General features: G+C 45.8%; 1 protein-coding gene across 3 annotated transcripts in view; it reads left to right on the forward strand.

Annotated features, from left to right (window-relative positions):
* The window catches only part of LOC140385371 (lethal(3)malignant brain tumor-like protein 4), a 555,015-nt gene that overhangs the window by 493,815 nt on the left and 36,256 nt on the right, over window positions 1–24,944 (forward strand). For all 3 annotated transcript variants that reach the window (XM_072467457.1, XM_072467455.1, XM_072467456.1), the window contains one exon: window positions 5,736–5,905. In XM_072467457.1, the coding sequence (XP_072323558.1) occupies window positions 5,736–5,905 (170 nt within the window). The remainder of the gene's footprint in view (window positions 1–5,735; window positions 5,906–24,944) is intronic.

Consider the following 24,944-nt stretch of genomic DNA (forward strand, 5'->3'; position numbering starts at 1 on the left):
CTGCCTCCATCCATTGACTCTGTCTACACCTCCTGCTGCCTTGGGAAAGCGGGCAGCATAATCAAAGACCCTCCCACCCAGCTTACTCACTCTTCCAACTTCTTCTATCGGGCGGGAGATATAAAAGCCTGAGAATACGCACTAACAGAAAGGATGACATGATATTGGTGTACCAATGCAAGTGTGCAGTTGTGGTTGGACAAGTATCTTTCATGAATGTGTGGAATGACTAACATGCGGAAATGCAATGTGAAGTGCACTGAAGGATGGATCTCAAATCTGCTTAGTTACTGGACAACAGCACAACATCTTTAAGATCACTTGTATTTTAGTAATAATTTTTCAATTTTCAAGGCATTGACAATTGCCCTTAGTTCAAAAAGTGTCGGTGGGGTTACAGATTGTTGGGTGATGTGCACACCTAGGAGTTTGAACCTGTCAACCATCTCTACCTAGGCCCAGTTGATGCAGATATGGGTGTGTATGATACTTTGTTTCCTGAAGTCAATGACGAGCTCTTTAGTTTTGCTGGGTTACGCGGATAGGTGGAGGTGTGGGCTTAGTGCTCTTTCCAAGGGCCGGTGCAGACTTGATGGGTTGAATGGCCTTCTTCTGCACTGTAAATGATATGATTCTATATGACTCTTATGACACATACTTTCAGGATAAATTGAGTTAGCAATAATTGGTTAGAGGGATTTAAATTAAATGAACTTGTCTAAGTTGATTGTAAGGTTAGGGAATATTCACAAGATAGATTCAAGGGAATAACTAGACAATTTGAGGATATAATTGGGAGTTTAGAACAGACTAGCGAGAGATTGTGTTGAGTTATAGAAGGAATATTATTTTTTAAGGTTAAAAGACAGGTACCTAATAATGACCTGTGCACTTTTTAATTCACTATAAATATTTTTATAATTAAGGGTTTAGTATGGGTACATCTGGTATGACAATTGTCACATTGGAAAAGTAGTTACCAAAATATTTTTTTATTCTTGGTGAGGATCTACCCTGTGGAATCAAAGGTTTTTATGTGCTAGTTTCCGAAACTAAATTTTCGGTTGATATGACTGACCTACAGCAATGTTTTGGTACTGTCCTGGTTTGGCTAATATGAAGACTAACATGATGTTTCAGCTCTCATGTAAAGAATTGAATACTGCTGACCAACTTTCAATTTTGAGTGGATAAAATCAGATTAAATATAGGTTATGCGAGTAATCGGTGTTAGTGTACATTTTTCCTCGAGGTGCGGATTGAGATTTATTTGTTGTTACCATCTATGAATTTTATTGTTAACTACATTTTTTAGTTACACGGCTCAGTTGAATTTCTATTAGTGAGACAATGGGCAGTCAAGGCAGCTGGGATACTTTACAAGAAGGCTGTTGCTTGTGAGAAACTACACGTAATTGGTTTATGACTTTGTTGCCCTAGAGTCTTGAGTTTGAGCAGCTATTTGCTGTCTTAAGCTCAGTTGGCTAGACAGATGGTCCATGATGCAGAGCGAGGCCGGCAGCAAGGGTTCAATTCTGTACTGGCTGAGATTATTCATGAAGACCGACTTCTCAACCTTGCCCCTCGCCTGAAGTGTGGTGATCCTCAGGTTAAATCAGCACCAGTCAGCTCTCCCCCTCGGGGGAAAGCAGCGTTTGGTCACCTGAGAGTGTGGTGACTTTGTTTTTATTTGTTTTGATTCTATTAATAGGGAAAAAAAACTTTTCCATTGAAGAGAGAGGTTAAAGCTCCCAGGCAGCATGGCTATGACTAATTTTACTGACGATCATAAAGAAATTGGGGAATTGGAGGCATAAAGGCATACAGTCTGCTCACTATTTGAGTCTCTTCAGCTGAATGTAATTGACCCAGGAATCCTGTAAGAACATAGAACTAGGAGCAGGAGTAGGCCATCTGGCCCCTCGAGCCTGCTCCACCATTCAATGAGATCATGGCTGATCTTTTGTGGACTCAGCTCCACTTTCCGGCCCGAACACCATAACCCTTAATCCCTTTATTCTTCAAAGAAACTATCTATCTTTAAGATCCAGCCCTTGGTCTCTCAAAGTTACACAAGTTTCCAATGAAATTTGATAATAACACTTTAAACAACAATATCTGCTATATAGCAAAATAGCCTGACAGAAATTACTGATTAGCTTCAGTGACACCGCTTGAGCCACACACTAATTTTAATAGGTAGCGTTCCTATGCACACAGAATAGGTAAATACCCTTTCAAACTTTGTAGTTTTTCTCTTTCAAAAAATAAATTCTGGTATGAATTTATCAGACAACAAAGAACAACAAAGAACAAAGAAATGTACAGCACAGGAACAGGCCCTTCGGCCCTCCAAGCCCGTGCCGACCATGCTGCCCGACTAAACTACAATCTTCTACACTTCCTGAGTCCGTATCCTTCTATTCCCATCCTATTCATATATTTGTCAAGATGTCCCTATCGTCCCTGCTTCCACTACCTCCTCCGGTAGCGAGTTCCAGGCACCCACTACCCTCTGCGTAAAAAACTTGCCTCGTACATCTACTCTAAACCTTGCCCCTCTCACCTTAAACCTATGCCCCCTAGTAATTGACCCCTCTACCCTGGGGAAAAGCCTCTGACTATCCACTCTGTCTATGCCCCTCATAATTTTGTATACCTCTATCAGGTCTCCCCTCAACCTCCTTCGTTCCAGTGAGAACAAACCGAGTTTATTCAACCGCTCCTCATAGCTAATGCCCTCCATACCAGGCAACATTCTGGTAAATCTCTTCTGCACCCTCTCTAAAGCCTCCACATCCTTCTGGTAGTGTGGCGACCAGAATTGAACACTATACTCCAAGTGTGGCCTAACTAAGGTTCTATACAGCTGCAACATGACTTGCCAATTCGTATACTCAATGCCCCGGCCAATGAAGGCAAGCATGCCATATGCCTTCTTGACTACCTTCTCCACCTGTGTTGCCCCTTTCAATGACCTGTGGACCTGTACTCCTAGATCTCTTTGACTTTCAATACTCTTGAGGGTTCTACCATTCACTGTATATTCCCTACCTGCATTAGACCTTCCAAAATGCATTACCTCACATTTGTCCGGATTAAACTCCATCTGCCATCTCTCCGCCCAAGTCCCCAGACAATCTAAATCCTGCTGTATCCTCCGACAGTCCTCATCGCTATCCACAATTCCACCAACCTTTGTGTCGTCTGTGACACTCCACAGTATCTCTAGGATTTTGGCAAACAGTCACCAAACGTAATTTGATTTCATCAGAGTGATTGCTGACAACGTTGACTCACACAACAAGACCTACCAGGCCTGTCCCTTCTCCATCTATAACACTCTTAGCTGCTATTTCCCTATACTACCATGACATGCTCTGTTCGAGCTACTTGTTATTGATTAGGCTTGCCTTCTCCTGCGAGCTGAGAGTAGTCACTTTGGTTGGGTGAGCTGACTATGAAGACAGCTCCTGTTGCCATAGAACAGGGGAAATTTTAACCCCCAAAATGGGTGAGATGCGTTGGGTGAGACGTTAAGATATTAAAAATATGAATCCTGATCAACCTGCCCACTTCCAGTTTCAAGGATGATAGCATGGTGAGACAGGTAACTTCCAGACAGCAGTACAGCAATGAAAATGTTATAATGATATTTACCCACCATTTAAATTTAACCCTAAGTGAGTTTTCTGAGCTAGGGGGAAGCTGGCATGTAAAGATTGGGAGAAAAGAAATCCAGGGAGTTAAGTGCCTTTCTGTGACTTGTTTACCTACTTCACTAACCTCCCGCAATCAGTAACCTCCGACTCCGCTGATTTCCACCTTATCCTTCCAATCTCCTACCAACTCTTCCGATTCATGCCTCCACTTGATTCGTCTGATTTTCAGCTGGCCTCTGATGTCCCCCAAACCCCCGTTTCAATCTTTCCTGTCACCTCCAATCACTCCCTACTCTGGATCCAATCTTCCTTCCAGACTCTGATATCCCAGCAGCCACCCAGCCTTTCCAGTCCCCCTCTGCCCCCTCTTTGCTGCCCAACTGCCGCCTGGTTTTAAAAGCCTAACCTCCTGTTGCCAGGTTGCCTCAATCTAGCTGGATGTACTGGAAATGGAGATTTAAAATGCTGATCAGGTCCTGTCATTAAATTGAGCGGGAACTGCGGAATACCTGTTCGTTCGGGCTTCCCAACCTCAAAGGAGCATTCCATCCCCACCCCCTACCCCCACTCCCGACCCTGCTCTCTCCCACTTCTGAAAATTCAGCCCAATTAAGTCTTGCGTTTCCACATGTTACACAATAGTTCAGCAGATAACCGACAATCAGTAATCAAGGAAGTAAAGCACACACAATAATCTAACAACTCTCACACACTCTGCTTGAGTCTTAACATTTTACTAACAATGGCACAACAAGGTTGAAGCGCACGTGTATACAAGGTGCAAATATGAGTATTGAGATTAAAGGAAAATCGGTGCTTGTTGCTCATTTATTATTTATGGAAACCGAAATGCAGTTAGTGGCATCCGAGTAAGATGAATCATTTCATTGCAAATTTTGCAATCTTGTTTGTCTTTATTATGTTACTATTATACTTCTTGCACCATAGTTGTCATTTTAGAGACAAATTAGGAGATGGTGGCCAAAAGCAATGTTTTATTTAAGTTTGGCTGTTTTTTTTCCCTTCTTTATTGGTAGTTCTTTGCTGTCTGCCCATTTTTGATTCACTTTTATCGGTTTCATGTTTGATACTTTTTGCTGCTTGGTACATTGTCCACTTATAATGATGTGGTTTGATGCTGTTTTATGAAGATAATGTTTGAATCAGTTTGGTGCAAATGTGATTGAGGCAAGGAAAGGTAGAGTGAGGCAGCAGAGGGGTGAGGTGCAGCAGAATGGAGGAGGGAAAGGGAGTGGAGGATCACAGGCCTTAGAAGAAGGTGGAGAAGTGTCCATTTATTGTGATGTTGCACAGGGGGGAGTCAAGACCTAGAATAATGTTCAGGTCAAGTTGGGGGAACATGATCCTGTAATTTGCAACTGCGCCTCCCAAAACATTATGTCATAAGATTAACATCATATTCAATAGAAATTAATGGCCCTGATATGTCGTACATGAATTAACATAAAACAGCCTCTAGCTCACCTGAGTAACACAACATCTGTTCAGTATAGGCACGGCAAACTATTTCAGATGCTAGAAATCTGGAATATCAAAACAAATGTTGAAAATACTCATCAGATCAAGCAGCAAACCTGAAATGTTAGCTCTGTTCCACCAAAGTTATTCTGAAAACGCAGTATAAGGTGCTCAAGTCGATTGAGTCCAGATGCCCACGTGGCTGAATTCCACAAGCATATTAAAATTTAAAATGAATGTTTTTCATGTAGTTTTCACTCTGGCATATGGATACAATATTACTCAGTTGATCAGCATCTAATGAGTTTTCTTTCCTTCCAGGCAGCTGATCATAAAAATGCACTACATCATTATCACATCAAATGATCCGTTCTCTAAATTATTTCTCATCAGTTAATGAGAGGTCAAATCCTTGACACTAATTCTTGCCAATGATGCAGCAAGCTGCCTCATGGTTACAAAAACAAGTTTCCTGGAACAAAATGTTCTTTTTTTAGATCACGTCACTGAAACAAGACTTGCATTCTAGGTCAAATGGAAATAAAAAATTGCTTCGGGAAAAGTGAATAATTCCTTCTTGCCTTTCTTTTCCAGATCTTTCTGTTGACAGTATGCAGCAAGCTCTCCACCAGTCTGTCTTCATGTCAGCCATGTCTGCTCACCCAGTTCGTGATCTCCCACTTTGCTGGGAGCAGCACTGCAAACTACTGCCTGGAGTAGTGAACTTCCAAGCTAGCAAGGTGTCCAAATGGAATAGTGATGAGGTACAGAACATTGGCAGAAACTGGGGTTTACTGAGGAAGGTGATGGGAAAAATCAAAGAAAAATATATTGGCACGTATGCAGTATCACTTGAGCTTTTATGTAGAAATAATATACTATTTAAGTCCATTAAATATTCAAGAATACATGATATGCTGCAATATATTGTACTTTATGCAATGTTTGTGCCTCAAAAGTTAATATGGTGGAGGAAACTTGCATTAATGCCATGATACACATGCCAGGCTGCTGGTAGTTTCCACCACTGACCCTACTTAAATTTGCAGTGTCAGTGGGATTTGCCGTTAGGAGGCCTTTGGTGATTTGTGGCGCATCTGGCCAGCTATCATGCAAAGTGGCCCAAATGCCAAACCAAACTAAACTGATCAAAGGTTCCCCCTCCATTGAAAAAAAATAATGCTTTACTGCTTTCACTAAAATACTTTTGGATCTTTATCACCAGGAACCTAGGCCGTAACTCTGGCCCACTGTCGGTCAGATCTCCAAGTTCCAACCTTGGAGATACAGGACCACAGGAACTCCGATTTAGGAATGTATGGAGGCAATGGCGGATGGTGAAAGCGACGCTTGAAACATTGGCACAAGGCCACGGCTTCCTGTTTACAAGTTCCAGCTTAGTATGTGGCTATTCCAGCAAACTCCTGAAGACAGCAGGAATCCACGAGAACAGCCATAGACTTTCAGACCCATATACTCAATTAGTGGTTGCTGCTTCCCCAGAACAACAATAAAACTTATTTATAGAGATGCAGCAGAAACTGGAAATGGCTGCAAAATATAATAATGGGCTGGATTTTTCGGCCACGCCTGCCACAAAATTGGCACAGATGGGCCATGTAAAGGTCCATTAACCTCGGGCGGGAATTTCCGTTCGCCGGGCGCGGCCGAAAGTTTCCTCCCAATGTCTTGTTTTATGCCAGTAACATTGTACATCCAAGAAACATTTGGGGTAATTTTGACTCTCCTGATTTTCTGTTACGTTGAAGTTAATAGAAATGAAAATTTCCCAAGCACGAAAAAATAATTAACATTCTTGCACACCAAACCATCAAGCATTGGTAGAAGAAAGCAATATATGCAATTGCGTAGAAACTTATTTTGTAGAGATGGGGAACTCAATTGGGTGGATTGGAGCATTGCCTATTTTCTAAGCTGCAGGTGGCATTTTGATTTCCCAAGCTGATTGAGATATGGGAAGCAGTGGGTACAGCAATACCTAGAAGATTGTTGCCTAGGATGGGGATGAGATTGGACAAGGTGGTTGAGAAACATTTTGATATTTAAGTATCAGCTTGACTCAATGGTAGTGCTATGATTTCAGTCAGAGTTTTGTGAGTTCAAGCCTCACTTCAGGATATAATGTAGCCGGACACTTCTAGACAGCATTGAGGATGTCTTTAGGATGAGACATTGAACTGAACCACCTGTCCAACAGTTCAGGGGGATATAAAAATACTATGGCACAATTCACAGAAAACAGGATCTTGTCCCGCACCAATAGCAGGCAATGTGATTACTTAACTAATTATTATTTGAAGGACCTTACTGTACTCCAGTTGATGACAGTGTTTGTCTACACAACAGTGACTACTTTTCAAAAGGCAATTCATTGACTGCAAAGTATATTGCATGTAAGTGCTTTCTAGTAATTCCAGCTTATGAGTTCATGTCTACTTTGAAATCAACGGGGTAAATCTTCCGTCCTAACCGCCACGGGAATAGAATCATAGAATTTAAAGTGCAGAAGGAGGCCATTTCGCCCATCGAGACTGCACCGACCCTTACAAAGAGCACCCCACTGAAGCCCACTTATCTACCCCATCCCCGTAACCCAGTAACCCCCACTTAGCATTTTTTGGACACTAAGGGCAATTTAGCATGGCCAATCCACCTAACCCACACATCTTTGGACTGTGGCAGGAAACCGGAACACCCAGAGGAAACCCACGCAGACACGGGGAGAACGTGCAGACTCCACGCAGACAGAGACCCAAGCCGGGAATTGAACCTGGAGCTGTGAAACAACTGTGCTAACTGCTGTGCTACCGTGCTGCCCTAATCATTGCGGGCAGGATGGAAAATCTGGCAGACCGCTTGACCTCGGCAGGAATTTCAGGCCTCAGGGTGGATGCGGCTGTAAAATCCACCCAACATATTTTTGTAATCTGAGTCTGCTGCTAATGCTGGAGAGTGGAATTCCATGGTCCAAGAGGTACAGGAAACAGGACTAAATTCACTGGACATGGAGCAACATAACCATCATCAAACATATCAGAAGAATAACTAAATCCTGTTACTGAAAGAAAAGCCACGTACCATGGAAACACATACTTCAAATTGACGAATAAATTAATGAGAAATGATGACATGAGAAAACAGGGGCGAAATTCTCCCCAAACGGCGCGATGTTCGCCGACTGGCTCCCAAAACGGCGCCAATCAGACGGGCATTGCGCCGCCCCAAAGGTGCGGAATGCTCCACATCTTTGGGGGCCGAGCCCCAACATTGAGGGGCTAGGCCGGCGCCGGAGGGATTTCCGCCCCGCCAGCTGGTGGGAAAGGCCTTTGTTGCCCCGCCAGCTGGCGCGGAAATGACATCTCCGGGCGGCGCATGCGCGGGAGCGTCAGCGGCCGCTGAAAGTTTCCCGCGCATGCGCAGTGGAGAGAGTCTCTTCCGCCTCCGCCATGGTGGAGACCGTGGCGGAGGCGGAAGGGAAAGAGTGCCCCCACGGCACAGGCCCGCCCGCGGATCGGTGGGCCCTGATCGCGGGCCAGGCCACCGTGGGGGCACCCCCCGGGGTCAGATCGCCCTCGCGCCGACCCCGGAGCCCGCCTTGTCCCGCCGGTAAATAGGTACTTTAATTTACGCCGGCGGGACAGGCAATTTATCGGCGGGACTTCGGCCCATCCGGGCCGGAGAATCGAGCGGGGGGGCCCGCCAACCGGCGCGGCCCAATTCCCACCCCCGCCGAATATCCGGTACCGGAGACTTCAGCAACCGGTGGGGGCGGTATTCACGGCAGCCCCCGGCGATTCTCCAACCCGGCGGGGGGGGTCAGAGAATGACGCCCCAGAAGAGACATTACAGTCCTCACTCATTGCTCATGATTGATCCAAAAAATACACATACTTCAAACAATTGTACATTTTTCTCACAACAGATACAATGACGAGATATAATTTGAATTAGTAACTAGATTTAATTTGACAAAGCAGTGACAGCCCTCAATTCACAGTTTAAATTCTGTAATATGTCCCAAACACTTGTCCAAAGATATTCCTTTAATAAAGCAAAATCGTATAAATGGTACATTATGAAGGACCCGTCACTCAATTTGAAGTCTACGTTTACAAAACAGGCACTTCCCTCACTCACATTAACCAACAGACAGAATTTTAAGTGGTGGCTGCGGCAAACCATCTCAGTGGGCCCCAGAGCTGAGTCAGTCCATTGACTGGCTGATGTGGGAATTCCACCCCTGTTTGGAAGGAAGAGCTGCCGGCCAAACTGGTCTCTTAAGACTCAAAATTCGTCAAAGGGAGGACAGGTTGTCCGACCCCTCCCCCATTGCTGTTAAAATGCTATCAGATGTTGGTGGCCAACAGGCATGGCACCACCACTACACCCTTACCCACCTTGCCACACACCTCCCCCCTGCCTGCTAACCCATTCCCGGAAATGGGGAGAGAGGCGTAAAATTCCAACACGGGGGGGGGGGGGGGGGGGGGGGGATTCTCCGTCGCCCAACACCAAAATTGGGATCGGTGATCGGGCGGAGAATGGCTTCCGAAGCAGGAATCGGGGCAGGTGCCGGTTTGACGCTGGTTGGCGATGCCTCCTCCAAATCGGCGTCTTGGAAGCGACCGCGTGCAGCCGCAATGTCGTTGGCATGTCATCAGCCGGTCCACGTGCGATGCTCCGCCCTCGATGGGCCGAATTCCCGACGACACAGGCCATGTGTGGTCCCAGCGGTCGGGAATCTGGCGTGCTGGCTGCGGACAGTGTCCAGCGGCGCCACACTCGGCTGGGATCCGTGCCGCTGGCTGCGGAGCTTCTGCTAGGGCTGGGGGGAGTGGTGCGGGGTGGCCGGGGAGTGGGCTGTGGGGTCGGGGTGGGTACAAGGTCCAGCACGGCCGCGCCATGTTTCCCGGCGTGACAAGTGGGGGTGTAAGTGTGCATGGCTGCAGCTTGTCAACACTGCGCATGCACGCCCCTGGACCCGGCGAATCTCCGCGGGATCCGTGGGTGTTCCACGCGGAGCCAGTGCTAGCCCCACACCGGTACCGGAATCGGTGAGCGATGCGCGTCAATTTCCCCATCGTGGAGCACCACACATTCTCCGTTGCCTTGGCACCTGGCTGCAGAAACTGAGAATCCAGCCCAATGTCTTTCAGCTGTGATTGGTGCAACAGAACACTAGAGACTGGAGAGAGCGTGAACCTGGTGAAGAACAGCTGATTGGAGAGGCTGGAACCTTCAAAAGGGCAATGCAGCGAAGGCCAGAGTCACAAGCCACCAGAGACTGGAGAGAAAGAGCGAACCTGATGAAGAATAACGGATTAGAGAGGTGGAAAATTTTAAAAGGGCAGGCAGTGACCCTTCACTGAATCCAGAAGCGGAGCTCCTGAGATGGGACATCAGGATTCAGAACATGATATTGGGCAATGTTGAGTTTGTTAGATGGCTGCTGAGTAAGATCCTGGACCTGGACTCACATCGATTGGTTATGGGGGCAGATTTCAACACGGTCCTGGATCCAAGGCTGGATCGGTTGAGTCCCAGTTCCAGGTCTGGGAAGGTATCAGCTATGACAAAGGACCTGCGGGGGTTTATGGAGCGCATGGGGGCGGGTTGATCGGTGGAGATTTGGGAGGCCAAGGAATAAGGCGTTTACATTCTACTCCCATGTGCACAAGGTGTATTCCCAGATAGACTTCTTTGTGTTGGACAAAACGCTGCTGGCTGATGTGGCGGATGCTGAATATTCAGTAATTGTGGTGTCAAACCACGCCCCGCACTGGGTAGACCTGCAAGTTAATAAAGGAAAGGCCTAGTGCCCGCAGTGGAGGTTAGATATGGGGCTCTTAGCGGGGGAGGAGGTGTGCGAGCGGGTGAGGGAGGTCATTTGGGGATGTATAAGGATCAATGACCCGGGTGAGGTTTCGGCGGGGTTGGTTTGGGAGGCACTGAAGGCAGCTCTTCGGGAGGAATTCATCTCAATTCGTGCCCATAAGGATAAGACTGAGCGGGCGGAGTTGGACAGGCTTGTAGGTGAAATTTTACAGGTGGACAGAAGGTATGCGGAGTCTCCGGTTGACGGGCTTCTGAAGAAGCGTCAGAGACTGCAGCTGAAATTCTGTCCACAGGTAAGGCGGAGGGATAACTTAGGAGAGTAAAGTGGGCGGTCTATGAATATGGGGGAAAAGCTAGCAGGTTGCTGCCGCATCAGCTGAGGAAACAGGAGGCGGCGAGAGAGATTAGGAAAGTAAGAGATACAGGGGGAAAGGTGGTTTCGGATCCGGCGGAAGTGAATGATGTGTTTCGGGAATTTTGTAGTGGATTAAATAAATCGAAACCCCCCAGCTGGGGAGGAGGTTATGAAGCTATTTCTGGGAGGGCTGGAGTTTCCGAGGATAGATGAGGAGTTGGTGGAGTGTTTGGGAGCCACAATTGGGCTGGGGGAGGTTATATACGGATTGGGGGCGATGCAATCGGGTAAGGCCCCGGGATTTGACGGCTACCCGGTTGAGTTTTATAAAAAGTTTTCTGGTGTGTTGGGGCCGTTCCTGGTAAAGGTTTTTAATGAGTCCAAGGAACTGGGAGTGCTCCCCCCAACGTTATCGCAAGGCATTGATTTCCCTTATTTTGAAGCGGGTTAAGGATCCAGAGAGTTGTGGGTCATATAGGCCAATCTCCGTGTTGAATGTGGATGCGAAATTACTGGAAAAGATCTTGGCCATGCGCATAGAGGATTGTGTTCCGGGGGTAATAGGGGATTTGTTAAGGGACGACACCTGACGTCCAACATTAGGCGGCTCCTAAATGTAATAATGATGCCTGCGGAGGGGCGCGAGGTCGAGGTGGTGGTGGCCATGGGCGCAGAAAAGGCCTTTGATCGGGTGGAGTGGAAGTACCTGTGGGATGTCTTGGGAAGGTTTGGATTCGGGCAGGTATTTGTGGATTGGGTTCGGTTGCTATATCAGGCACCAGTGGCGAATGTAAGGACCAACCGGGTTCGATCGGAGTATATTAATCTGTGCAGGGGGACAAGGCAGTGGTGTCCACTCTGCCCACTACTGTTTGCCCTGGCCATAGAGCCTTTGGCAATGGCGCTGAGGGCATCGAGCATTTGGCAGGGGATCGTGAGAGGGGGGTGGAACATAGGGTCTCGCTCTACGCGAATGATTTACTCCTTTATATAACAGACCAGTTGGGGGAAATCGCAGGAATTATGGGGATACTGGAGGAATTTGGCCGATTCTCAGGTTACAAACTGAATATGGGCAAGAGTGAGGTTTTTGCGATCAGGGCAAGAGTGAGGTTTTTGCGATCCAGGCAGCAGGAGAGGAGACTGAGGGAGATGCCGTTCAAAGTGGTGGGAAGGAGTTTTAGGTACCTGGGGATTCAGTGGCGAGGGACTGGGGTCAGCTTCATATACTAAATTTGGGCAGGGTGATTGAACAAATGAAAGAGAACTTCCGTGTGTGGGATGTGCTCCTGCTGTCATTGGCAAGGAGGATGACAGTCCTCCCGAGATTGCTGTTTGTGTTTCAGTGTCTCCCAATCTTCATCCCGAAGGCATTTCTTAGGAAGATGAACGCGGCGATCTTGGGTTTTATATGGGCCGGGAAAGCCCTGAGGGTGAAGAAGGTCCTTCTTAAGCGGGGGTGTAGTGAGAGGGGCTTGGCCCTTCCGAACTTTATTAACTATTACTGGGCAGCCAATATTTCAATGATTAGGAAATGGGTAGTGGGGGAGGTGTCGGTGTGGGAGCGAGTGGAGGCGGCATCTTGCAAGGGCACGAGTCTGAAGGCTCTGTTAACGGCACCTCTGCCGTTCTCGATAGCTCGTTACTCCACAAGTCCAGTGGCAGTGGCATCTCTAAGAATGTGGGGCAATGGAGGCAACGCATGAGACTGGAGGGGGCGTTGGAATGGTCACCGATCTGTGATAATCACCGGTTCGCTCCGGGGGGAGGCAGGATGGGGGCTTTGGGAGGTGGCAGCGGGTAGGGATTGAGATATTTGGGGATCTCTTCATTGAGGAGGGTTTCCTGAGCCTGGAGGAGCTAGTGGACGAGTTTGAGTTATCGGGTGGGAACGGATTCCGGTACCTGCAGGTACGGGATTTTGTCCAGAGGCAAGTTCCAAGCTTCCCTCACCTCCTCTAAGGGGGCTACAGGATAAGGTGATGTCTAAAATAGGGGTTGGGAGGGGAGGGTCTCGGAAATATATAATGAATTGATGGAATGGGAAGGGTCCCAATCGGGGAGGTGAAGAGGAAGTGGGAGGAAGAGTTGGGAGGGGAGTTCGAAGTCGGGCTGTGGGAGAAGGCCCTGAGGAGAGTCAATGCATCCTCGTCGTGTGCCAGGCCCAGCCTGATGCAGTTCAAGGTGGTTCACAGGGCTCGTATGACTGTGTCCCAGATGAGTAGGCTTTTTGAGGAGGTGGAGGACAGGTGTGGGAGGTGCGGGGGAAGTCCGGTGAATCATGTACGTATGTTTTGGGCTTGTCCGAAGCTGAGAGGATTTTGGCAGGAATTCTCAGAAGTCATATCAGAGGTCCTGGAAGGGAGGGTGACTCCGAGTCCAGAGGTGGCAATATCTGGAGTGTCGGAAGATCCAGTAGCCCAGGGGGGGAGAAAGGCTGATGTTTTGGCCTTTACCTCCCTGGTGGCCCGGAGATGGATTTTGCTGCGATGGAGGGACTCGAAGCCTCCAAAGTCAGTGGTGTGAGTCAGTGACATGGCAGGGTTTCTTAGGCTAGAGAAGATTAAGTTTGCCTTAAGGGGTTCAATACAGGGGTTCGCTTGGATGTAGCAGCCGTTCATCGACTTTAGGGAAAACTGACCGTCAGCAGATTGGGGGTGGGGGGAAGGGGAGGCATGGAAGCGAAGAATAAGAGCAGGGAATCTAATATATGGGTAGCTAGGAGTTAGGGCGGGGGGAAGTTGGGTATGTTATTGTGGGGGTTTTGCATGTGTTGGACCGCTCTGTTTAGAATGTTAAAATTATAAATGCCTCAATAAAATATTTTCAACAAAAAAAAAAATGAGTGTGTTAGTCCTCCAGCAAAGCCTGGTCTCCAGTCGTTTTGGATTTCCCTCCCACTGGGCCAGGACCTTGCTCCACTGGGACCTTGTGGTGGTTGGTGTGCAACGACCACCCCATGTTACAAGGATCCACGCACAAGCATCTTCCACCCTAACTGGACCCCACCCCACCCACTCGCCCAAATGAATTTCGGGACCTGGAACATCAGGATCTTTATGGGCAACCCCAACAACAACAGATCTGAACATCGCAATGCCATCATAGCCCGGGAGCTCTGGTATCACAACCTTGTCATCACCGCCCTAAGAGAGATATGACTGGCAGGAGAAGGCCAGCTTAAAGAACAAGCTGGCGGATATACCTTCTTCTGGAAATGCAAACCGTTAGAAGAACGTTGTCTCTGTGGGGTTGGTTTTGCTCTAAAAATCAAAGTCAGACATCTTAACTAACAACCCTGGAGGTGAGCAAACACCTTGTGAACCTACAACTCACCCTGGCCCAGAAGCAGCACATCACAGCCATCAATGCCTATGTCCCAACACTAGATGCAACGAACGAGACAAAAGAAGCACTGGAGGAGGAGGCACCACAAATATTCCCATCCGCAATGATGGAGGAGCCCAGCACATCAGTGAAAAGACAAGGCTGAAGCATTCGCAATAAGCTTCAGCGAGAAGTGCCGAGTGCATGATCCATCTCGGTCTCCTCCAGAGGTCCCCAGCATCATACATGACAGTCTTAAGCCAATTCAATTCGATCCATGTGATAAGAAATGCCTGAAGGCACTGGATACTGCAAAGGCTATGGGGCCTGAAAATATTCCTGAAATAGTACTGAAGACCTGTTCTCCAGAACTTGCCACACCCCTAGCCAAGCTGTTCCAGTACAGCTACAACACTGGCATCTACCTGGCAATGTGGAAAATTGCCCAGGTCCTGTATGCAAAAAGCAGGACAAATCCAACCCGGCCAATTACCACCCGATTAGACTTCTCTCAATCATCAGTAAGGTGATGGAAGGGGTCATCAACAGTGCTACCAAGCAGCACTTACTTAGCAGTAACCTGCTCACTGAAGCTCAGTTTGGATTCCACCAAGGTCACTCAGCTCCTGAAATCATGATAGCCTTGGTTCAAACATGATCAGATGAGCTGAGAGTGACTGTCTTTGACATCAAGGCAACATTTGATCGGGTATGGCATCAAGGAGCCTGAGCAAAACTGGAACCAATGGAAATCAGGGAAATGGAAATCCACTGGTTGGAGTCATACCTGGCACAAAGGTAGATGGTTGTGGTTCTTGAAGGTCAGTCATCTCAGTCCCGGGACATCAGTGCAGGAGATCCTCAAGATGGTGTCCTAGGCCCATCTTCAGCTGCTTCATCAATGACCTTCCTTCCAACATAAGGTCAGATGTGGGGAAGTTCGCTGATAATTGCACAATGTTCAGCACCATTCGAGCCCCCTCAGATACTGAAGCAGTTCACATGCAAAGGCAGCAAGATCTGGACAATATCAAGGCTCTGGCTGACAAGTGACACTTAACATTCGCGCTACACAATTGCCAGGCAATGAACATCTCCAATAAGAGAGAATAAAACCATTGCCCCTTGACATTCAATGGGATTACCATCACTGAATTCCCACAATCAACATCTTGTGGGTTACCATTGACCAGAAACTGAACTGGACTAAGAGCAGGTCAGAGACTAGGAAGACTCCCCAAAGCCTGTCCGCCACTGACATGGCACAAGCCAGGAGTGTGATGGAATACTCCCCACTTGCTGGATGAGTCCAGCTCCAACAACACTCAAACTCGACACCATCCAGATCAAAGCAGCCCGCTTGATTGGCACCCTTTCCACGAGCATTCACGCCCTCCACCCCGATGCACAACAGCAGTAATGTGTACCATCTACAAGATGCACTGCAGGAACTCATCAAGGTTCCTGACCCACAACCACTACCATCTGTAAGGACAAATGCAACAGATATCTGGGGACAGCTCCACATGGGTATTCCCCTCCAAGTCACTCACTATCTTGACTCAGAAATATATCCCCGTTCCTTCACTGTCACTGGGTCAAAATTCTGGAACTCCCTCCCTAATAGCACAGTGGGTGTACCTATGCCACATGGACTGCAGCGATTCAAGAAAGCAGGTCACCACCACCTTCTCAAGGGCAATTAAGGATGTGTAACAAAATACTGGCATAACCAGTGAAGCCCACATCCCATAAAAATACATTTTGAAAAATGTGCTCACTTAAGGTTAGAGATAGCTCTCACTGAACCTCTAGTTTCTGATTGGATCCAGTTTCTATATTAACCGATAAGAGGATAGCATCCTGAGGTCCTTTCGCAGATGGTAGTGGCAGTAACAAGTACTTCTTGCAACAAACAGTGGAAGCTTTGGCTGAGGCACATGTTTGCTGCTGCAGGTCTTCCCGTTCATTTTAGCTACAACGCACTGAAGGCAAGACTTAACAGTCACAGTAAGCCCCAAGTCTGGGACATTTTTCATGAGCAAACAATAAACAGATGAGGATCATTAACACGATGCCTGTTCAGAGGAATTGGAGAAAATCCAGGTACTTTGGTGGGTCGACCCTTGTTAACGTGCAGCGAGTGGGAAATGTGGGGCGTCATTCTCCGCCGGCGGGAGTCTCCGTTCTGCCGGTGCCCGGGGGTTTCCCGACGGCGTGGGGCTGCCCCACAATGGGAAACCCCATTGACCGGCCGGTGTTACGGAGACTCCCGCCGGCCGGTCGGCGCAGAAATGTGGCGGGGCGGGTAGGAGAATTCCGCCCGTGATCTCTGTTGGCATCTCACCAATTTGGAGGTGGGAATTCAGACAGTGTGGCTGCTTTCTAAGGGAAGAATGCACACATTCAGAATTTACAGGAGCAAGCATTTTCAAGTCAGTTAAGGTGAAAAGAACCCATGTGTTATATAGAAAAGAAGCAAATGAGGATCCAGTATATATATTGATTTAGAGGCACCTCTCGACTTATATTGCTCATGGCTGGTGGACAGGAGGTGGAAAAGGGCCAAAATGTGTCACTTGACCTTACTTAACATGTTTCAAGCAGGAACTCTAGTCACTAAGATTCATGTATGCCTGAAAATTACACCACAAATAATAACAGTGCTAAGTGAGTGAGAACATAATCACTTTATTTTCAAACTGCTACTACCCCATCCCATTTTTGAATGTGGACTGGATGGCAACTAAATGTACATTGCCTGTATTCTGTTAGAAGTACTGTATATTGGCAGGGCTTCCATTATTCTTCGCTGGATATATGACCTTCTGGATTGTAGTGTATCTCTCTGCTGACCATTATGAGCTACGTATCAATCACCCTTTGTTCCAGTGACATTTAACTGGTAAGCTTTGGAGTAGTCTTACTAATATATTTCAGTGTTCATGACTAAACAAGAATGCTGCAGTGCCCCAAACCCCTTAATTAGCACTGTCTTGGTGTCTCAATAAATTAAAATTGAGAATTAAGTTGAAATGTAATAGCTGTTTAGATATGTTGTGAAGCTTATCATATATTGTGTTCCCCCTAAGAAACCAAGATGGGTGACTAGCACCTTAAATTAGGATACTTCCCGTCGTGGAAAAGAAGAAAGCTTAAATTAGTAGGTAGTGATTAGGGAGACACAGAGCTTTCCAACACAGAAAAAGGCCCTTCAGCTCATCGTATCTGCACCAGCCATCAAACGCTTATCTATTCTAATCCCAGTTTCCAGCACTTAGTCCGTAGACTCAGTAGCCTGGAAATTGCTTCAGGAGGGAAAAGTCTGAGGTAGGTAAGTTGTTATGTAGAATACGTTGAGAGTGCGGTCAGTTTTGATTAGGACTCAATGGAGATGAAAGGGAAGAGGAGGAATTTAGATAATATAGAAAAATGCCATTTGTGCAACATAAAAGGAGCAATATTCAATCAACAGAATCTCAGAAACATCCTTCCCAGCCATTGAGGCTTTAAACCATTCCCATACTTAAAATGGTAGATCTCAACATTAGAACTGAACTAATCTTATGCACTATATAATCACCGTATCCATGACTAGTGGAAATAAATGAGAGCCTGGGCCTGACATTTATATATGATATTGATAAAATATAAATCCATTTACTAGGAACCAGCTGTAAACTCGGAACAGGAGTTTATTCTAATAGAGAAATTGAGCATGTACTTTTATTTCTGTTTAGGTATAAAGTAATAATATATTTCTGATAAAGGACTGATTAAAAAAAATAATTAAATAGTATTATTGGAAGTGTACATTTCTCACTGCTAGGTGAGTATGTGTTGATTCATTTCTATAATTTTACATAATTAATATTATTGCCCCTTTAAAACTTTGGTACTAATTTGTAACTACTGAGTATTTCTGTGGTATTTCATGGCCAAGATATTACAGTCACGCCGAAGTAGGCAGCAATTGAAATGGCATGCTGCATATACCAAAAAATTCTTCTGAATTTGTGTTATTTATGATGATATTTACATTTATATAGCAATAGATGACTTTTAAGGTATAGTTTTGCTCGCCTTCTTTCCCTCTACAGAGTCTTAATCATGGTGGATGTTGTAGGGAGATGGAATTACAACATTGTAGCCTGATTTTCTGACTTGCACCCTCCATTTCTAAAATGCTGTATTGGGAGAATATTAACCATTTAGTGTGCAACAATTACCATTTCGTAAGCAATCATTTTTTTATTTTCTAACCGAAATGTAATTACAACAATGAGCTAAACAAGAAACATTACCAGAGGCACAAAATGAGGTATAAATAATTGATTGTCATGGACTGTGTATTCAGGAGATTTTATTAAATTCAGCAACTTTGAGGTATCTGTTATTGTTTGCGTTCCTCCATTTGTTGAAAATGACAACCCTGAAGCTAAGATATAGAATTTACTAGATTTCATAAACTCTCCAAGAACTGATGTAGACTTGAACTCACAGCTACCATCCACAGTCTGGACACCTGCTGTTTAATTTCACACGGTTAGAAAGTTAGTTGCACCTTATACAGAAGAACGCTTTGTTGTACACTTACTAACTGGATAATCTGAGTAGTGCAAAAGACTTTCAAACTGTCATAAATGTGAAGGATGTTGCCTGCTCTTGTTCCTGCAGGTATGTGGTTCCCTCAGTGTTGATTAATGAAACATCAGTGCTTCCAAAAGGATTCTGCAGTGAGTTTATGCATCTCCCTCAAGGCTGACTTCTGTCAGCCACAAATTTGTACCACGAAAACTCAATACTACAGAAAGCCGAGAGGAGTATAGAAAGAGGAGAAGTGAAATCAAAAAGGAAATTAGGAAAGTAAGGAGAGAGCATGAAACAATATTGGCAAGCAAATCAAGGAGAACCCAAAGATGTTTTATCAATACATGAAAAGTAAGAGGACAAGAGTAAGAGGGTGGCACAGTGGTGAAAGCTGCTGCCTCACAGCACAAGGGGCCCAGATGCTATTCCGACCGCGGGTGACTGTGTGGCATTTTCACTTTCTCCGCCGGTCTGTGTGGGTGTCCTCTAGGCACTCCGGTTTCCTCCCAAAGATTTGCTGGTTAGGTGGATTGGCCTTGCTAAATTATCCCTTCGTGGGGTTGCAGGAATAGGGCACGGATTGGGTCTAGGTAGTGTAGTCTTTCAAAGGGTCAGTGCAGATTGATGGGCTGAATGGCCTCCTTCTGCACTGTAGGGATTCTAATAAGGAAAGAATAGGGCCTTAAAAGACCAAAAAGTTAACTTATGTCTGGAGATGGAGGATGTGAGTATGGTTCTTAATGAATACTTTGCATCTGTCTTCACAAAAGACATTGTCGTTAAGGAGGAGGAGTGTGATGTATTGGATGAGAGAGAGGAATGTCAGGGGATTAGCATCCTTGAAAATGGATAAGCCATCAAGGCCGGATTAAATGTACCCGAGTTATTAAAAGAAGTCAGGGAGGAAAATGTGGAGATTCTGATCTTCGTTTTCCAATCCTCACTGGATGCACGTGAGGTGCCGGAGAATTGGAGGTCTGCTAATTTTGAACCTTGAAAGTGGCAAATTGAATTCCACCAGCGAAGTGTGAGGTGATTTGTTTTGGGAGGTCCAAAAAGGCAAAGGAATACACAATAAGTGGGAGGATACTGAGGTGTAGAGGAAATGAGGGTCCTTGCAATAAATGTCTACAGATCCCTGAAGGTAGCAGGACAGGTTGATGAGATGGTTACAAAGGCACATGGAATCCTTTCATTTATCAGCCAAAGTGCAGAGAAAAGACACGGAGGTTATGCTGAAACTATATGAAACAGTAGTTCGGCCACAACTTGAGTATTGCGTGCAGTTATGGTCACCTCATTACATAAAGGATGGAATTGTACTAGATAGGGTACAGAGGAGATTTATGAGGACTAGGACTGTAAAATTGCAGCTATGAGGAAAGATTGTATCAGCTGGGGTTATCCTTCTTGGAACAGAGGAGGCTGTGGGCAAATTTGACTGAGATGTACAAAATAGTGAGGGGTCTGGATAGAGTGGATGGAGTGAATGCTTTACCGGAGAGGTCAGTGATGAAGGGGCATAAATTAAAAGTGATTGGTAGAAAGATGAGTGGGGAGATGAGAATTTTGTTGTCACCTAGAGTGTTGTGGAGGTCTGGAACTCACTGTCTGAAACCTTAACTCATTTAAAAGGTGTCTGGATAGTCACCTCAAGTCCCGCAATGCAGGATTATGACCACATTCTGGAAAGTGAGGGGGGGTGGGTGGGGATGATGGTGGTGTCTGGCTGAAGCCATATTAGAGAAATATGTCAATAAGCACTCAGTACAATTGTTTCCTTACCTAATTGTGTGGAAGGATTTGTTCACACTACATGTGCTAAAAAATTCCTTTTTGTACTGCGGATGTTTGGAGTTCTGATCTCTTAAGCTTGGGTGCCATAAAACTTAGGAGGAAAAGTAGGCCATTCGGTCCATCAAAACTGCTCCACCATTTAATGAGATCATGAATGATCTGATTTAATGATCCTCAACTCCACTTTCCCGCCTTATCCCAATAACTCTTGATTATCTTACGGATTAAAAATCTGTCTATCTCAGCCTTGAACATAACAAACCAGCCTCTAAAGCTCTGCGGTAATGAATTCCACAGATTCATTACCCTCTGAGAGAAGAAATTCCTCTTCATCGCTGTCTTAAATGGACGGCCCCTTACTCTGAGATTATGCCTTTTGGTCCTGGACTCTCCCACAAGGGCAAACTACCTCTCGGCATCTGCCCTGTCAAGCACCCTGAGAATCCTACATATCTCAACAAGGTCACCTGCCATTCTTCTAAATCAATGAGTATAGGCCCAACCTATTCAATATGTCCTCCCAAGAAAAATTCCGTAACCAGGATCAACCTCGTGAACCTTCTCAGACTGCCTCCAATGCCAGTATACCTTTCCTTAGAAAAGGGAACCAAAACTAGAACATTGTATTAGCTTTCTTAATTACCTGCTGTACCTGCAGACTAACCTTTTGCATTTCATGCACGAGGACACCCTGATTAGTCTTCATTTCAGAGCTCTGCAATGTCTCACCATTTAGATAATATGCTTTTTTATTCTTCCTGCCAAAATGGACAATTTCACATTTTCTCACATTATACTCCATTGGTCAGATCTTTGCTCACTCACTCAACCTTATTTTTGTCCTATTATAGCCTCCTTATGTCCTCTTCATGTCTTACTTTCTTATCTATAATTGTGTCAACAGCAAATGTACCTTCAGTTTCTTCATCAAAGTCATTTATATAAACCAAACAGCTTGAGGTCCCAGCACTGATACTTGTGACACATCATTCATTCCAACTTGCTAAAAAGAAATATATGCATTTATGCCTACTCAGTTTCCTGTTAGCTAGCTAATATTCTATCTATCCCAATAGTTACCCCTACACCATAAGCTTTCAATTTCCGCAATAAAGTTTGAGGGCACCTGAAGATATCTTCTGGAAAGTGAAGTGCAGCATATACATCCTTTATTCATAGCTCATGTTACTTCTTCAAAGAACTCAATAATGTAAGTTCCCTCTCACAAAACCATGTTGACCCTGTATGATTATCTTGATTCTTTTCAAAATGCCCTGCTGCAATGATTTTAATAGCTCATAACATTTTCCAGATGTTAGGCTAACTGGCCTGCATTTCTTGCTTCCCGCCTCCCTTTTTGAATTAATGAGTTAAGTTTACTGTTTTCCAACTAAAATCTAGGGAATTTGGGAAAATTAAAACTGATGCATCAACTATCTCATTAGCTCTTCTTTTAAGACCCTCAAATGAATTCCATTAGGACCCAGGGATTTGCCAGACCACAACTCCATCAATTTGCTCAGTATAATTTTTCTGGTGATTGAAATTTTCTTGAGTTCCACCTTCCATTTCCTGATTAACAGCTATTTCTGGAATGTTACTTGCGTCTTCTATAGTGAACACTGATGCAAAATAACTGTTCAATTCATCTGCTATCTCCTCATTTTCCATTATTAGCTCCCCAGACACCCTGGCCGGGATTCTCCGAGCCTCCGCACCGCAATCGTGCCCGGCGTGGGGGCAGACAATGGGCGTCAGACCCGTGACGCCTTCGCAGGATTCTCCGACGACCGGAGAATCCCTGCCAGTCGAGCACGCGCAGTCAATGCGGCACTAGTCGGGGCTGTTGAAAGAGGCTCCCGTGGCGATTCTCCACTGATGACTAACCGAGTTCCCGCCGACGTGGTTCACGTATGGTTCCATCCAGCGGGAGCTCAGAGTCGCGGCTGCGGTGGCCGCCCTGGTGGGGGGGGACGGGGGGATCCGACAATGGGGGGGGCCTCCACGATGGCCAGGCCCACGACCAAGGGCCATCGATCGGCGGGCACAGGCGATCTGGTGGGGGGGGGTCTACTTCTTCGGCGTCAGCCTGCTGTCAGGGTCAGCCATGTTGCGCGGGGTCGGCGCCGCAAAACATGCGCGGACCCGCAGCTGGAAGTGCAAGGCCCTGTATCGGCAGTGGAGCACTCCGGGGCCCTGTAAGCCCCCTTAAAAACGGAGAATCACCCTGGACTTTCTAGAAAAAAGTTTGGAGTGATTCGCGTCCATTTTCCCGCGGGCGTGGAGACATAGCCCCATTATTGGAGAATTCCACCCCCTTTCTATCAGATCAACGCTCGATAAAATTTTTCATTTTAAAATATCTACAGAAACTTTTACTATCTGTCTTTATATTTCTAGCTCGCTTTCTCTCCTACTCTAGTTTTTCCCCCCTTATTAATATTTTCAACGTGCTTTTATGTTTTTTACACTCTGTTCAATCTTCTGACCTGCCATCCACCTTTGTGCAACTATATGCATTTTAAGTTTGATACTATCTGTAACTTTTTTAGCTAACCACTTAGAAGTAATATGCATCTTAAAAAAAGACTTACAGATATGCTGCACTTCTGGATTTCCCGAACATTTCCTGACCCTATGTTCCCAACACATCGCTGACTTGAAATCCAACTCGCTGTGTCTATCATTTTGTGAAAAATTTTACGATGTTAGCAAATGAGAAAAAGTCTGAGGCATTAGGTTGATACTTTGACACTAATATGAGGGATATTTCAATTGCTACATTATATAATTGGCCGATGGCATTTTCTGTAGAAGGTACTGTTGTCAATTTAATTAATATCAAGCTGAGGATTGTGCAAACATTGTCAAATTACATTAATATCTTAGGAGCTATATGAGAGACAGCACTCTGAGACTCAGCCATACTAAATTGTCAGGCTGGTTATGTCTACTGTGTCAAAGGATCTCTGCATGTTACATAAATACTCCCAGGACGACAAATAGTTAATATTAGGAGGGTGGGAAACGTGCTTTTTCATAACCTCAGAAAGATGGAAAGATAAGTTTATTAAGTTCCTAGAAAGTCCTCTCTGCAGCAGACTGGAATGATAGTGTCATGGTGCAACGCTCAGCCTGGTGTGAAATTATATAATGGGGGTGACCCAGGGTTAATGTCTTCTTTAAAATAGCTCGAAAAGCAATTACCTCTAAATAAATTAAGTCTTTGTGAGCTAATACTTGCACAGTGCAAACTCAAGGACAAAATGAAACTGAATTGGATCCTGTAAAGAAGGACCAACATATTTAACATACTTATATGAAAGGTCCAGGACCAGTTGTTCCACAGATATAGCAGACATGTTACTGAATGTATTGCAAGATGGTGGTCTCCATTCTAACTCTATTAATGTTATATAGTTCCCAGAGTACTGTACATTGGATTTCTGATGTTATAAATGAGGTAACTGGACTTCCGGGTGCGGCTATGCAGAGCTAGGTCGCACATTCGGCAGCTCCTGCTTGGAACGGACTTTTGGGCTCTTTTACAGGGCCCCCACGGCATTTGTTTGACATTTCCCGGTGTGGGAAGAAGGCGGCAATATTCCCCCGACAGTGTCCCCCAGGAAGGGTATGTCTCTTGGTTGCCAGACACACGCAGAAACAGTGAAAGATTTGGCTGCAACTACAGGATAAACAGGGCCTCTTCCAGCATGCAGGCGGGGGAAGGGCAAGCTTAAAGCTGCAAGCTGACCTGAGGGCCTGTATCAAAGGTGAATTCTAGCAGCAGAGGGAACAACTGTGAAAAGACCTCATCAAGGCCACTGAAGGGACTTCCGGTTGCGGTGATGCCTAGCTAGCCGCACGCTTCGGCGGCT

This window comes from Scyliorhinus torazame, chromosome 11, assembly GCF_047496885.1.
Source record: "Scyliorhinus torazame isolate Kashiwa2021f chromosome 11, sScyTor2.1, whole genome shotgun sequence".
NCBI classification, from domain to species: domain Eukaryota; kingdom Metazoa; phylum Chordata; class Chondrichthyes; order Carcharhiniformes; family Scyliorhinidae; genus Scyliorhinus; species Scyliorhinus torazame.